This window comes from Mastomys coucha, unplaced genomic scaffold, assembly GCF_008632895.1.
Source record: "Mastomys coucha isolate ucsf_1 unplaced genomic scaffold, UCSF_Mcou_1 pScaffold9, whole genome shotgun sequence".
NCBI lineage: Eukaryota > Metazoa > Chordata > Mammalia > Rodentia > Muridae > Mastomys > Mastomys coucha.
Genome location: NW_022196915.1, coordinates 44,045,914 through 44,060,625, shown reverse-complemented (window position 1 = coordinate 44,060,625; position 14,712 = coordinate 44,045,914). Strand labels below are relative to the sequence as shown.

The 14,712-nt window shown below is 42.4% G+C and overlaps 1 protein-coding gene across 4 annotated transcripts in view; it reads right to left on the bottom strand.

Moving 5' to 3' along the window:
- Positions 1–14,712, bottom strand: part of Ift88 (intraflagellar transport 88) — a 100,985-nt gene that overhangs the window by 15,311 nt on the left and 70,962 nt on the right. For all 4 annotated transcript variants that reach the window (XM_031361175.1, XM_031361173.1, XM_031361176.1 and 1 more), the window contains exons 22-23: positions 14,350–14,415; positions 7,195–7,301 (exon numbers count right to left, since the gene is read on the bottom strand). In XM_031361175.1, the coding sequence (XP_031217035.1) occupies positions 7,195–7,301; positions 14,350–14,415 (173 nt within the window). The remainder of the gene's footprint in view (positions 1–7,194; positions 7,302–14,349; positions 14,416–14,712) is intronic.

The window sequence follows — 14,712 nt, the reverse complement described above, 5'->3', positions numbered from 1 at the left end:
CCCCTCTGCTGGCTCAAGGTTTTATCTAACATCCTTACTTCCAGGTCAACATCTATGTGCACTCAAATCCAACAAGTACTGGCCAGTTGGCTCAGTGGATAAATGTGTTTGCTGTGTCACACTGTGACATACACAAGTTACATTCTCTCCATATCTCCTTGTAGCTCTCACTCTATCCCCTCCCCCCCACCACACACACACAATTTTTAAATCAACAGATCCCACCAGAAGGAATCTTATGGGCCATGACAAGGATTTTGCATACAAATCACCTAGGTGACACTGAGGTTCAAAGAAAAGTAACCGTGAAGCCTTAATCAGCTCTCGATGTCTGACACGGAATACTAGAGGTCTGAACAACTGAACTTCAGTCGAATACATTTTTCCTCAGCAGATGCAGAGGGAAGCCCCCAGGGACACAGCCATGCCAACAGCAATCCCACCAGGCCATGGATCCAACTCTGGTGTGCCCTCAGGGATTCCAGGGCTGGCTGGCAATGGAGTGAGAGCAGAACAGAGAAGCAGTAGGAAGAGCTCAGGAGGGACCAGGCGGCAGAGCTACCTAACAGCTCCTGCTAGGCTGGGTGGAAGAAGACAGCACCCCCCTCCCCCCACCCCCATCACAGCGAATACACTAAAGCAGTAGCCAGCAGGGTGAAGGGGAGGAGCCCAGGCACCTCTGAGAAGAGAGCATAGAGGTTGAGTGGGTAGTTTAATATATTGCTTGGGCAGAGCTAAAGTTTGTGGAGGTGAGGCTTAAAGAGAAGGAGGAGCTTTCTGGAGAAAGAGCATTAAACTAGTTAAGTCAAATAGGCACAAAAGTATAATTTATGTAAGAAGAGTTGAAGGGGAAAGTTAAGGGATCTTTGGAAAGTCAGTTGTATTGAAGGGTGTTTTGCTGGGGCAAACACATGTAGGCACATTTCTGTGAAGTGGACACAGGTGTGAAAGGATGTTTTGCTAAAGCAAGCAGGTGAAAGGATGTGTGATAAAGGATTCTTACTAATGACACACAGGTATTGGTCTGAGTTGTTGAGCTCCATTTGTCTTGACTATATAGAGAGAATGCACAGAAAATTTCTGGTGGTATGCTGGCAGCTTCTTGCTGCTTCCTCTGACTCAGAACAATTGGCAGAAGACCCGTGGGGGACACATGATGTTTGGAGGGAGTATAAACTGGACTCAACAGACTGTGAGAGGGGCTTGCTTGTGGACGCAGCTTCTTGACCTTCTTGGTCTTGAATCTTCACTGACAAGCTTCCTTAAGAGAGGTGCAGCTGAGAACTCCTGGCACCCTGATGGTCTTGGCCCTCCTGCTGACTCATGCTGATTCAGCTGAGGCCTGGCTGTTCCTGCCTGGTTGTGCCACTGCTGCTGCTATCCCAACACTACTGAACTGGACTGCTGGGATAACCGTGAAGTGTTTGGGAATGGATTGAGCTACCACTGCTGACCTATGAACTGAATTGCTAATTTCCTGACAAAGCAGATGATCTGGATTTGCTCCAAGGAACCATTTCTAAGTAGGTCCACTTCCTCCATATCCTAATAACCTTTCTTTTCCACTACCTCTGGTGGGTGGTGGGCTAGAAGCGAGGTTAAAGCATTTAAGAACCACTATTAAAAGTAGGGTTGAGAAAAATTAAAGACTACAAAAAGTGGATGCAAATGAGAATCTGTAGCTAAGCTCTATGACTCCAAGTGGCAGCCTGGCCATGTGGCCAGCCAGCTCCCCAGGCTCCACAGCCCACCTCAGACCCAGCTGAGGGCCAGTTCCATTTCAATAATACAACAGCAGCTGTTAAAAAGCATTGTGATGTTCTCAATACATGGGAGATACAGGTTTGTAATAAAATTCACAGTGAGTCACACTGATTTCAGGCGGGGATAAGAAAGGAGTCATGGGTGCCATGACAATGAGACTCTTAGTTCCTCGGTGCTTAAGTGAGAAGCAGCCATATTGTGGGATAAAGAGTAAAACTGACAGCTGCAGGCATTGCTAGCCGCCTGTGGTATCTGGCTAAGGTATCTGGCTAACTTAAAAGCTGTACGGTCATAGTTTTGTAAAGGTCACTCCCCTTACCCTTAATCCCAGCACTGGGGAGGCAGAGGCAGGCGGATTTCTGAGTTCGAGGCCAGCCTGATCTACAGAGTGAGTTCCAGAACTGCCAGGGTTATACAGAGAAACCCTGTCTTGAGAAACTAAAAAACAAACAAACAAACAAAGACAAAAAGAATATATGTATGATGTGTGTTATGTGCATTTGTGAACATGCCTGGAAGCAAATCATGTTAAGTGATCTCTGCAAGTGGTAGGAGTAATGTTCACCCTTTTCTTTACACATTTTATTTGAATGAAAACTTATTTAGAGTAGGTCACAGTGGTGCATGGCTGCAGTGTCAGCACTTGGAAGGCAGAGGCAGGAGGACTGAGTTTGAGATCACATTGGGAAACTTTGTGAGATCCTGTCTTAGTAAATCAAAATTATTTATAAAAGTAATCTGTCTGAATCTGTACCCCCACCCATGGTACTGGGATTGGATGTAGAGCTCCTTACATACCAGGTAAGGGCTCAACCACTGAGCTGTAGCTCTGGTCCTATTTTAACTATTTAAGACAGTCTTGTTGAAGCCGGGTGGTGGCACATGCCTTTAATCCCAGCACTTGGGAGGCAGAGGCAGGCGGATTTTTGAGTTCGAGGCCAGCCTGTTCTACAGAGTGAGTTCCAGGACAGCCAGGGCTATACAGAGAAACCCTGTCTTGAAAAACCAAAAAAAAAAAAGCAGGTGAGATGGCTCAGCGGGTAAGAGCACTGACTTCTCTTCCAAAGGTCCTGAGTTCAAATCCCAGCAACCACATGGTGGCTCACAACCACCCATAATGAGATCTGAAGCCCTCTTCTGATGTGTCTGAAGACAGCTAGGTGTACTTATTTATAATAATAAATAAATCTTAAAAAAACAAAAAGCTGGGCAGTGGTGGCGCACACCTTTGATCCCAGCACTTGGGGGGCAGAGGCAGGTGGATTTCTGAATTCAAGGTCAGCCTTGTCTACAGAGTGAATTCCAGGTAGCCAGAGCTACACAGAGAAACCCTGTTTCGAAAAACCAAAAAAAAAAAGAAGTCAATCATGACCGTCTCTTTAGCATCACAGGATCATTGCAATGGTTGAATTAGCTAACTCTGCTGAATGCTTAGCCAAGTGCCTGCCTCCCCACATACTTAGCAGCACCTCAGTTCTGAGCTACAGGCCCAGTCCCTATGGTTATAGCTAATCTCTAGCCTGGTCGATGTACTAAAGTTAACCAAGGGAAAGCTGCTACTAGAAACATGGAAAAGGCTGCTGGGTCACTCAAGATGTGGTCACCTAAGCTCTATGCTTTGGCTCTCTTTCCTGATGCTAAACCCCCATGTTAGCAAAAGGAAAATGGATGGTCCTTCCTTCCCCCTTTCATTTCTGAGGACATGGTCACATCTGCATTTCCTAGCAGTTCCAGGTAAAATATGGGTGTGATTTCAGTCACATGGCTATTGCAAAGTATATCTCTGGTCAACTTCTCCTGCAGGAAGAAATCAAAGACTGCTTTCATCGCACCAAGATTTCTCTTACAAAAGCCAGGAAACAGAGTCCTGCTCCACAGGCTCACAATCGAAGAACAACACACTGAAATGTGACCCACAACAATTAGTCCAGAAGCCAGCTCTCACACTCATCAGTTCTTCCTGTTTCGGCCCTTCTCTTACTTTGCTCCCCTCTATTCCACGTTGATAAGCCAAACCTAAGTGAGAGAACACCCAGAAGATGTTTCTTCAATGTATGAAGCAAAGAGAAATACTGAAGAACAGGGAAAGCAATGTTCTTATGCAAATGGAAACATGGGTGGAGGGGGAAAAAGAAAAGGCCAGGGGTACAGAGTCTGTGGCAGTCAAATAGTTCTCACAGGAACTGAAGAGGGATTGGGGTTCTTTGATACTTCGTGGCATGGACTAAGCCTTTTAATAAAGAGACTGGTGTTTGTCAGTGGTGTGTACGAAATGCTAAGGAGAAGCTGTAAGGACAAATGATGTCTAGGTGACAGTAGGGGTCACAGGTTATAATGAGCCCAGTGAGGAAGTATCTGAGGAGGCTCAACAGGCACAGAACTGTTAATATGGGTGATAAGTGAGACGAATATGGGAGACTTTGAGTCAACTATCCAGGAGTGAGAATCAACTACAAGCTGGGTGTGGTGGAGCACGCCTTCAATCCTGGCACTCAGGAGACAGGGGCAGGCAGATTTCTGAGTTTGAGGCAAGGGTGATATATAAAGTGAGTTCCAGGACAGCCAGCCAGGGTTACACCAAGAAACCCTGTCTCAACAAACAAAACAAACAAACAAACAAAAAAGGGGGGGGGAAGAACTGTAACTGCAGATCAAAAAAACAAACAAACAAAAAAAACCCATTTATTGGTTAAAAAGATTTCCTTAATCTCTTAGAGTCCTGTACAAATAGTTTGTTCTTGTGATGTTCCCACATTTCCCTGATCAGCTGAGTCTTTCCCATGACCAGGCTGCCACACACTGCTGCAATCCCCTCAGGACACCTGCTCAGAAGAAACCGTTCTTTTTCACCATAAAAAAGCTTTATTTTTTTTCAAAGTACAGATGAATATGAAATAGCCCAGGTCTACACAGTAAAGAAGCAAAAGCTACTTAATAACTATGTAAGTGTGTTGATACAGAGGAAAGAAAAAGCTGTGTAGTAACTGGAAGAGGGAAAGTCATCTCAATTCACTTACATTTAGTAAAGTTGTTTAGTCCTTGCAGATATTAGTTTTAGAAACAGTCCTGCTACTGTAGAGACTATACTGATGCGGAGGGCAAGAGATGAGACGAGCACCAAGGTAGACGGAGGAGCAGGGGCAAAGGACTGTCATTGAAACCACAAGTGAACAGCAGCTACACTGACTCAACCCAGTGCTATGGAAGATGGGATTAAATTAGTGGTGAATGCCCGGAATCCTTTGTAATCATGCTTCCTAAAGCTTATAATTTACATTAAAACCCTTGTGGCCTTGGAGTAGTGGTACACACCTGTAGCTCCAGCAAGCTGAGCAAAAAGGACTGCCACCAGTTTGAGGCAGAGCTGCAGAATTCTATGTAAACCACAAGAATGGGTTACATAGTAAGACCCTGTCTCAAAATCAAAAGCTGCTTATGAACTGCCACAAGGAAGCTCCAAGAAGCTAAGAGGCTACTTCTGAGGGCTGAGAAGGAACTCCTAGGAAACCAGGCCCCAGGCCCAGAGGCCACATAAGCAACTGTATCCGTGGAAGCTTGGGCTCACTGCAGATTGTAATGACTTGGAACTGAATGCTTATTCAGTACAGAGACTCCATCTGCACATGCATGCACCCATGGTTCTATATGAGGGGTCATCAATGAATTCAATCCCAAAATGTGTTTTGTTTAAGAACATACTTTTTGGATTCTAATTAAATATATAACTACAATCATGATCATTTCAACTTGTTCTTACAATGGTTTATGTGTCCCAGTTGTGTAATTTTCATTAGCATTTGGTATAGAGTAGAGATTGGCCAGTATAGTAGGTTTTAATAGTGTAGCCTAGCTTAGCAAATAAATACCAGCTTGGTATTTTAAAGACTTTTGAAGTAAAACAAGTTTGCTTATAATATCTTTACAAGAGATCAGTCACACCTTAGAAGGAAAGACAACCAGCCACATTGTGCAAGCATGTGTGGAATCAGACCTTTTCTAAAGCCAGGATAATTGCATTTTTGAAACAAGTCATTTGCCACTACATTATTCCTCACTTAGAAATGTATTTCTAGTTGGGCATAGTGGCATGAGCCTTTAATCCCAGCACTAGGAAGGCAGAAGCAAGAGGATCTTTATGAGTTCGAGGCCAGCCTACATAGTGAATTCCAGGACAGTCAGGGCTACATAGTGAGACCTTGTCTTAAAAAAGCAAACAAAGGGTTTATTTGTATTATACCAATATTAAATCAGAGAGGATTCTTTGGAAAGTGGAAACACTGCCTTTTCATCTGCTGCAGAAATGCACTAAAAAGGTCTGCTGACTGCTCCCTGCATTGTGCCTGCATAGTACTCACTGCACTGAGCTCCACCACGCAGACCCCCTAAGGAATGAAATATGATGCCACCCACCGCAAGTGTCAAATTTTCATGGGACACAGCTCTCACCAATAAAAGTCACGTTTCCGAATTAACCTCTAAGTTACTCCATCTTCTGGGAAATAGCTACTCTTTATGTATTAGTAGCTCTCTGCTAAGGACCCGCCCTTAGAACCTGCCCTGCAGAGAACAGATTTCAAACCTAGATCGCAAGTTCAGTGATATTTCCTACTGACATAGAGCAAAAAGGGAAATTCTTTCTCTTCTTTCCTTGCCAGACTAGGAACTGACCCCAGCACCTGTGTACTAACTAGAAAAGAGCTCTGCCTTAAGGTATAGCCCAGCTCTTCACCTCTGCTTTAAACACTGGTTTTCATTTCAATCATTACTTTATTTGCTAGGGAAACAGCTGCTATTTAAATAGTAAAAATGCAATGGTTTAAATGGAAATGTTTGCTCTAGTGACTGTGAATGTACACATCTTTCTCAGATTTTACTCTGCCAAGTAAAGTCAGCTCTGTGCTGGCTTCTAAGATACCTTGTTTTGAAAGCTGGCACACACAATATAGACACCACTGGGCCCTCTGAACAGAATGTGTTTTAGTAGATTCTCCTTCCCCTCAAGTCTCTCACCCGCTGCTGCCCTCAATCCTCCCCTTGTGCCCCCAACCCAACTCTTTCACGTTTCAGGAGTCCTTATGCCTACTCCCATCTGTCCTTAGCACCCATTTTTATCCTCTCTTGGTCTCCTTTCTAGGTTTTACAACTTACAAATAAACACACACATAAACATAGATACAGACACAGACACACACACACAGAGGCTGGGATGCACTTATGAAAGAGAACATGTGGGTTCTGTCTTTCTGAGTTTAAGTTGCCTTACTTAATATTATATTTCTAGATCCATTCATTTTCCAGCAAATTTCATTGTTTGTTGATTAAAATTCCAATGCTGCCTTCTGTGCAAGCTCCTAGCCCTGTGCATTTCAGCTACAGCAGGCTGACATTTTGAAAATTAAGAGACAGTAGTTTTCGGCCCATATGAGATACCTGTTCCCTCATTTCTTTCATTTTTTCCAACCTCTTGAGTTTTGTGGCATATTCTTGAACTTCTTTTAATCCAATATCTGTGCAGAGGCGAACCAAGAAACGCAAACCTAAATTAAAAAAAAAAAATTAAGCAAGGAAAGCTGCACAGAGCAGTTTCAATCCTACAAATCAGCAATCCTGGCCTTTCATTTTCTCTTAGAATTATAGCCAGGTGTGGTAGTACACACCTTTAATCCCAGCAGACACTGTGAGTTTGAGAGCCTAGAGAGTGACTCCCCTGACTACATCTTGCAATCTCTAGACCTGAGAGAATTGACTTCCTCGTAGATGCCCTTCCCTGTCTTCATGCTGCCAGACAATAGGGAGAACAAGGCACAAAGAAATCACTGGATGAGAACTCAGCTTAACACCTGATAATGTGGCAATGAGAGATACATACACACACGGAAAGATTCATAAGGGAGATTTGGCTATAAAATGTAAGCTGTAAGGGTAAAGATAAAGATGATGATACCACCAGTAAAATGTTCTTTTTACTGTGGCTAAATTTATTCTTTTATCAATATTATATTAAAGAAACATATACTTTATAGTCAGGCTTGAAGTCAACTTCAAATATGAGAGAGAGTGGATGTGCACATCTCTGAGCTGATAGCAAGGTGAGGAACTAGAATATCCACACACTTTGCCTCTGCCTGTGTATTCTTCCCATCCATCCAGCCCACACTTCCATTCCTGGAATTGCTGTGTGTGTTCATCACTTCACTGCATGAAACAGTAATCACTTACATACATTCCACACAGTATGTTTAGGTGTGCTTACACAAATGACTTATTTATTTAGAGACAAGTGGTCTCATGTATCCCAGGCTGGCCTCAAACTTGTTAGGTAGCTGAGGATAACCTGAACCTCTGACTTGTGGCTTTACCTTCACAGAGCTGAGATTATAGGAACAAGCCACCAACTCTGCTTTATCATTGCTGCTGTTGTTATATATATAAAAGTTTGCATTTAGATTTAAGATTGTATTGATAAAATCAGCAAAATTAAGTAAGGTGTGGTGGTTTACATCTGTAATCCCAGAATTGAGAGGCTAAAGTAGAAGGACTGCCAGTTTGAGGTCAGTCTGGACTAAGAGTGACACCCTGTCTCAAATAACCAAGCTTTAAGACACAAACAGTATAGCTGGAGAGATGACTCAGCAGTTAAGAGCACTAGTTACTCTTCCCAAGGTCCTGAGTTTGGTTCACACTATCTGTAATAGGATTCGATGCCCTCTTCTGGTGTGTCTGAAGATAACAACAGTGTACTCATATACATATAATAAATAAATAAATCTTAAAAAAGATACAAAGAGTGAATTAAAAACAAAACAAACAACCAAAGTGAGTTTCTTTCTAACTAATGAGAATAAAATTAATAAGACTTCTACCATTTGTTGTCTCTGTACTTTGAGGTATTTTTATGTCATTTCAAAATAATTTGGTTCTCTCAATATAACAGCAATGCAGATTATGGCAGAATATTTATAAAATATGTAAAGGCACGAAGAAAACTGAAAGTTAATCATGTCTTCTCTACTCTCAGAAAACCAAAACATTTTGGGTATTTCTTTGTCAGTTATCAAGAGAGTAAGCAAAAGCTAAGATAGAAACTAGTTTTGTTTTTGAGATAGGGTCTCATGCACCCCAGAGTGGCCTACAATTCATTATGTAGCTGGGGCTAGCCCATGACTTCTAACCCTTCTGTCTCCTCTCCCAGACAAGCAACACCATGCCCAGCTTCAGCAATGCTGGGGATCAAATTTAGGGCTCCTTGGTCCTGGCACATATTCTACCAAGTTATATTTCTCATCTCTAAAAAATAGTTTCTATACCTGAAAGACATCCAATGATATGCTGAAATTGTATTTATTTACTAGAAAAAGTAGTCCCAAAACATGCCTATTCCTTGGGATGAGTTACAAAGGAGAAGATTCTGTGAATCCAAACTTCCAACCACTCAGGCTCCTGATAGGAACCTGTGCTAGCTTCCAATGGCAACATCAGTTTGAGTCACCTAGTCCCTTTCTATAGGAGTGTAGGGCCTCTCAGCAGGAGGGACTGTCATGGTTCTGTCTACCAGAACAGACTTGTATTCTCTCCCCTGCTTTCACGAGGATGCCCAAGCCATTTGTCTAGCTTCCTTCAGTACTGCTGGGCCTGCAGGGACCTAAAATCCTGCCAGGCTTAAACCATACCTCTTGACAGCATTAGAATAAGGAGGTATGCAGCATATTTCTCCCCTTACCACAATTGCCATCAAAATTATACTTTATAACTGTTAGCTAGATACTAAACTAATTTCTATCCTCATTTGAATGAACATAGAAAAAAACTCATTTGAGCTCTAAAGCTTGAGTTAGCTTTCTAGTGAACTTCCAAATTAAGTTTTAAGCCAGCCTTTTGCTTCTCCAAGAAGCAAGATGAGAATATTTGCTTAACTTTCTAAGGCCCTGTGGCTCCACTGAGTTCACATGTGGAGGTAGACTGTGCCACTGCCATTGGTATTTGGTGTTCAGCAGTGCTGATAGCTACCTGAGTCTGGCTTTCTTTGTAGATGAGTTCTTTTCTGTTCTGGAATGTTTTCTTCTTCTGCATCTGTGATTTCTGCATTCATTACCATTGTTCTAATTTATTCTTTGGCAACATCCTTCAATCAGGTTGTCTCTGGTCTCAACTGAACGTGTGTATGTAACTTTAAAATTATTATTATTTTGTGTGTGTGTGTTGGAAGTAGGGGTTGTTAAACTGTGGCCATCAGGCTCATGCCTTTGCCTTTTGAGCCATCTCTTCAGCCCTTTCTTGCCTTCTTTATCAAATCCTTATGTTCTTTATCTTTTGTTTTCTCTGTAAAAACCTCCCAGTTTTCCATCCCTTGACTTTAATTCTCCCACATCATTAGTTTCCAGATGAGCCTTTCTTGTGAGCACTCTTGCCAATCACACTTCATTTGTGTCATCCCTACTGTCTTTCCACCTTAGTCTATAACTTGTTTCTGAGACAGGGGACAACTACCTCTTCATATTCTTTTTGACTCTTTCATTAAATTATTAGTCAATAGATTAACAATACCAGTTTATTATTAATGATTATTAATATACTACATTAGCAATATAATTATTAACTTATATCATGACTGAATCCTATGAATTTGTTTATATTTCTTTGCTAAACTGTACTTTTCATTGCTCCATGCTGGCTCTCCCCTTCCTGGTGCTCAGACGAGGAGAGATTTATCCAGACTCTATTTGCCCACAGAAGACTGTGGTCTTGCCTTGGTCCTGCCCTGCTCTATAAGCAGGTGATGCACTCCTGCCTCCACTGGCCCTTCAGTCTGCTCTATAAGCAGGTCGGTGCACTCCTGCCTCCACTGGCCCTTCAGTCTGCTCTATAAGCAGGTGATGCACTCCTGCCTCCACTGGCCCTTCAGTCTGCTCTATAAGCAGGTGATGCATTCCTGCCTCCACTGGCCCTTCAGTCTGCTCTATAAGCAGGTGATGTACTCCTGCCTCCACTGGCCCTTCAGTCTGCTCTATAAGCAGGTCGGTGCACTCCTGCCTCCACTGACCCTTCAGTCTGCTCTATAAGCAGGTGATGCACTCCTGCTCCCACTGACCCTTCAGTCTGCTCTATAAGCAGGTGATGCACTCCTGCCTCCACTGACCCTTCAGTCTGCTCTATAAACAGGTCGGTGCACTCCTGCCTCCACTGACCCTTCAGTCTGCTCTATAAGCAGGTGATGTACTCCTGCCTCCACTGACCCTTCAGTCTGCTCTATAAACAGGCCAGTGCACTCCTGCCTCCACTGACCCTTCAGTTTGCTCTGTGCAAGTGCTCCAGCTCCTGTCTGAATTAGCGTGCCCCTGTCTATGGGTGGCTGCACTCCCACAGACATTGGTTTTCATTGTTGTGCTTCTCTGGCACATCTGCAGTTTCTCTGTTTATACTACACCATTCCCTACAGCCAACAAATGGCCAGCTCTTTCTTCCACCCTTAAAGAAAAGGCTCCTTGGACACACATTCCCTCCCTGCTACAGAGCCGCTCCCACTCCCACCTCACACTTCATGCCTGCTGCTCTTCTGTTTCTGCTTCTACCTCCCCAGGGACTTTCTAAGATCAGTGGTTTCCAGTTGGTGACTTCTACATTTTTTTTTTCTCAGTGCTGGGTCAAAATTACTACATAATTTTGTGTACATATTACCTTAGCACTTCACAATGTGAGGATAGTTTATGCTTTGTGAATGATATACCAATGTCTCTCTCTTCTGCCCTGCCTCAGAAGAGCAGCTCAGAAGCCATTTATAAAAAATAAAAATGACTAGTTCCAAGGCCAAGTTGAGTTACACAGTAAGTTCTAGCCTGGTGTGGGCTACAGGAGACTCAGACAAACAAAACCCCAAAACAGTTTTGGTAGCTGTCCTCTGAAATGCATGGCATCATTGTAAGGCTGTAAAATAGGCCAATTTTTAGGTTTAGAAAGTTTTCTTATTTTGTGTGTACAGATGTGTTGCTTGCATTTATGTCTGTGCACTATATGTATGCAGTTCCCTTAGAAGCAGGCCACTGTACTGTTGTGTTCACCAGAAAATGAGTCTGCTTCAGATAAAATTCCACAAATTTCCCCACCTTTGGCTTTTGTTATGATAGTCAATTGATTGCACTTGTTTTAAAAATTATATAGACAAAAGTCATCTTAGATATTTCTTATATGTACATAATCATTCATTTAATTTTTAAGGCAACTCTTAAAACATTGTATAAAGAAAAAAATAAGGCAGCTGGAGAGATGGCTCAGTGGTTAAGAGCAATGGCTGGTCTTCCAGAGGTCCCGAGTTCAATTCTCAGCAACCACATGGTGGCTCACAATCATCTGTAATGGGATCTGATACCCTCTTCTGGTGTATCTGAAGACAGCTATAGTGGACCCACATACATAAAATAAATCAACAATTCTTTAAATAAATAAATAATAATAAAAAAATAAAATAAAATAAAAGTAAAATGTGGTCTTCCTGGCCCTGAGCCAAAACATTGTGGCCACTCCAGTGGTTTTCATCAGGAAGCCATTTTACCCTGAAGGGACATTTCATCAAGACTGGAGACTTCAGGTTTCAACAACTGGGGCCAGAGTGCCACTAACATTCAGGTGGAGGCCAAGCATCTGCTTATGTAACCTGCTGGATGGCCTGCAATCAACTGCTGGGCTCACAAAGGTCCTTTTGCCCTCAGATCACTAGAGAAGCCAGGACTGGTAAGCACACAGGGCCTCTTGTAGGAGATAAACCACCCATTTTCCTGTGAAGAAGCCTGGGAGTAGATCTGTTAAGGATCTGGTGACCTTTTTGCTATCTGTGGAGAAAAAAGTAGGCATGGCAGACCTCACCCACCTTTTGCAGTAGGGGCAGAACTTCCCCAAATTCCCCAGAATGATTATCCCAGACTCCTCCTCCCTGAGCTTTATTACAAACCTGGAATTGGACTGATTGGTGCCAAATAGCACTGTGTTTTAAATATGCTGACAATGACCCACCTGGCATTAGACTCTCCTGTCTGACACCTGTAGGGACCAACTCAATCAACCAATTCCAGGTGCCAGGCAGGCAGGTTCTACTTTCATATACATTCCTGGACCTCTGGCTCCTGATGGGTCTCTAATGTGACTGAGACTAAGAACCACATTGAACCAACAGAAATGGAAAATAGATGGCCCGCTCCACTGCAAACCTAAACAGTCTTTGAAGGAGGAGCTGGAAGTCTGTACTGTTTAGAAGCTTTGCAAGTGACTGCCCTTAGGACACTGCTTCATGTCTGCCCATTCAGTTGTTAGGTGATGAGCCTACGTCTGACCAGTGTTAGACAGCTCCATCCTCTCTGCAGTGCTGCTCTTATAAGAGTTGGGCTGAGCCTCTGCCTATTCCTTGGATCAGGCTGCATCATCAGAAATCTGAGCTCAGGAGACAAGGGTTTTTACTGTAATGTGTTGCATGTGTTTATTATTTTTTAGGACAAAATGAAAAAGACATTTCAAAGATGTTCTCTCCGCTACAGTGCTCAACACCTCCCACACCTCCCAATGACTATCTTCACCATGAATGAAGAGATTTCTTCTCAAGGAAATTGCTCTTCACTTTTTAACAAAAGTGATAAAAATTCTAAGCTGACAATAACTTTCTGCTTTTCCTTGACTCCAAGGCAACTCAGGATGAAGCTGACAGTCTGGTGGTGATGTGCAGTGGATGAAGGTGGCTATTTTCCACTTTTCTTAGACTACCTTTTGTAGTTCCTGCTATAATACTTTCCATTATCACTGTGAAAGGCTTCAGACCCACAGTACAACACGAGGGGATACATGGGTGGTCTGTACATGTGCACTGCGGCACGAGTGTGCCTATCCACACATTATGTATATATATACATATATATATGTATATATATGTATATATACACATATATGTATGAATATATATATGTATATATATGTATATATACATATATGTATGAATATATATATACATATATGTATGAATATATATATATACATATATATATATATATTTTTTTTTTTTGGTTTTTCGAGACAGGGTTTCTCTGTGTAGCCCTGGCTATCCTGGAACTCACTCTGTAGACCAGGCTGGCTTCGAACTCAGAAATCCGCCTGCCTCTGCCTTCCAAGTGCTGGGATTAAAGGCATTCGCCACCACTACCCTGCTGGCCTCTGAACTTCTAACCCTCCTGCCTCCACCCCTCTGCACTAAGACTACAGGCACGTGCCAGCACACTGGTTTTAGTTGCTGTGCTTGTTCATGCAGGCAAGCCTTCTGCCAATGCAGCTACAGCTACTTTCCTCCTAATCTGTTCTGAAACCTTATCATAAAAGCTTGAGATGTAGATTTGTTTAATAATAAATAGAATGAGTTAAACTCATCAACAACTAAATTCTATAAAAATGCATATTTATGGAGTCAATGTTCTGACCAAATAAAAACGTTTAAACATATGTACCACAGCTGAGGCATCATTTACACATACAATTACAATAGCAAATTTAATTATCAATAGGACACAGAATGTGTTCCTTGCCTTCAAAGTTATAAAGTGAAAGGTCACTTACATTCAACATTCTCTGGAAATTTCCTGTGAATCTCTTTGTAAGTATCTAATGCCTTTTGGTAGTTACCTGTAAATAAAGATAGAGGAAAATATAGTAGCTAGCTATATAGTTATAAAAATCTTATTAAATTTAATAAAAATTTTGATCTTAATCCAAAGCATTGGCATACTTTAATGGGTTAGTAGAAGGCATTCATGTTTGCCATGAGCAAGCATGTATCATTCTTGAATAATTTCTGGGAGAAAATATACGTACAATGTGAGTGAGATATTTCATGTTTGTGTCTCACTCAGAAGCAGATGGAGGAGGACTGCTGCTGAGGAGAGGCCAGCCAGGGTTACACAGTACAACCGGGCTCAAAAA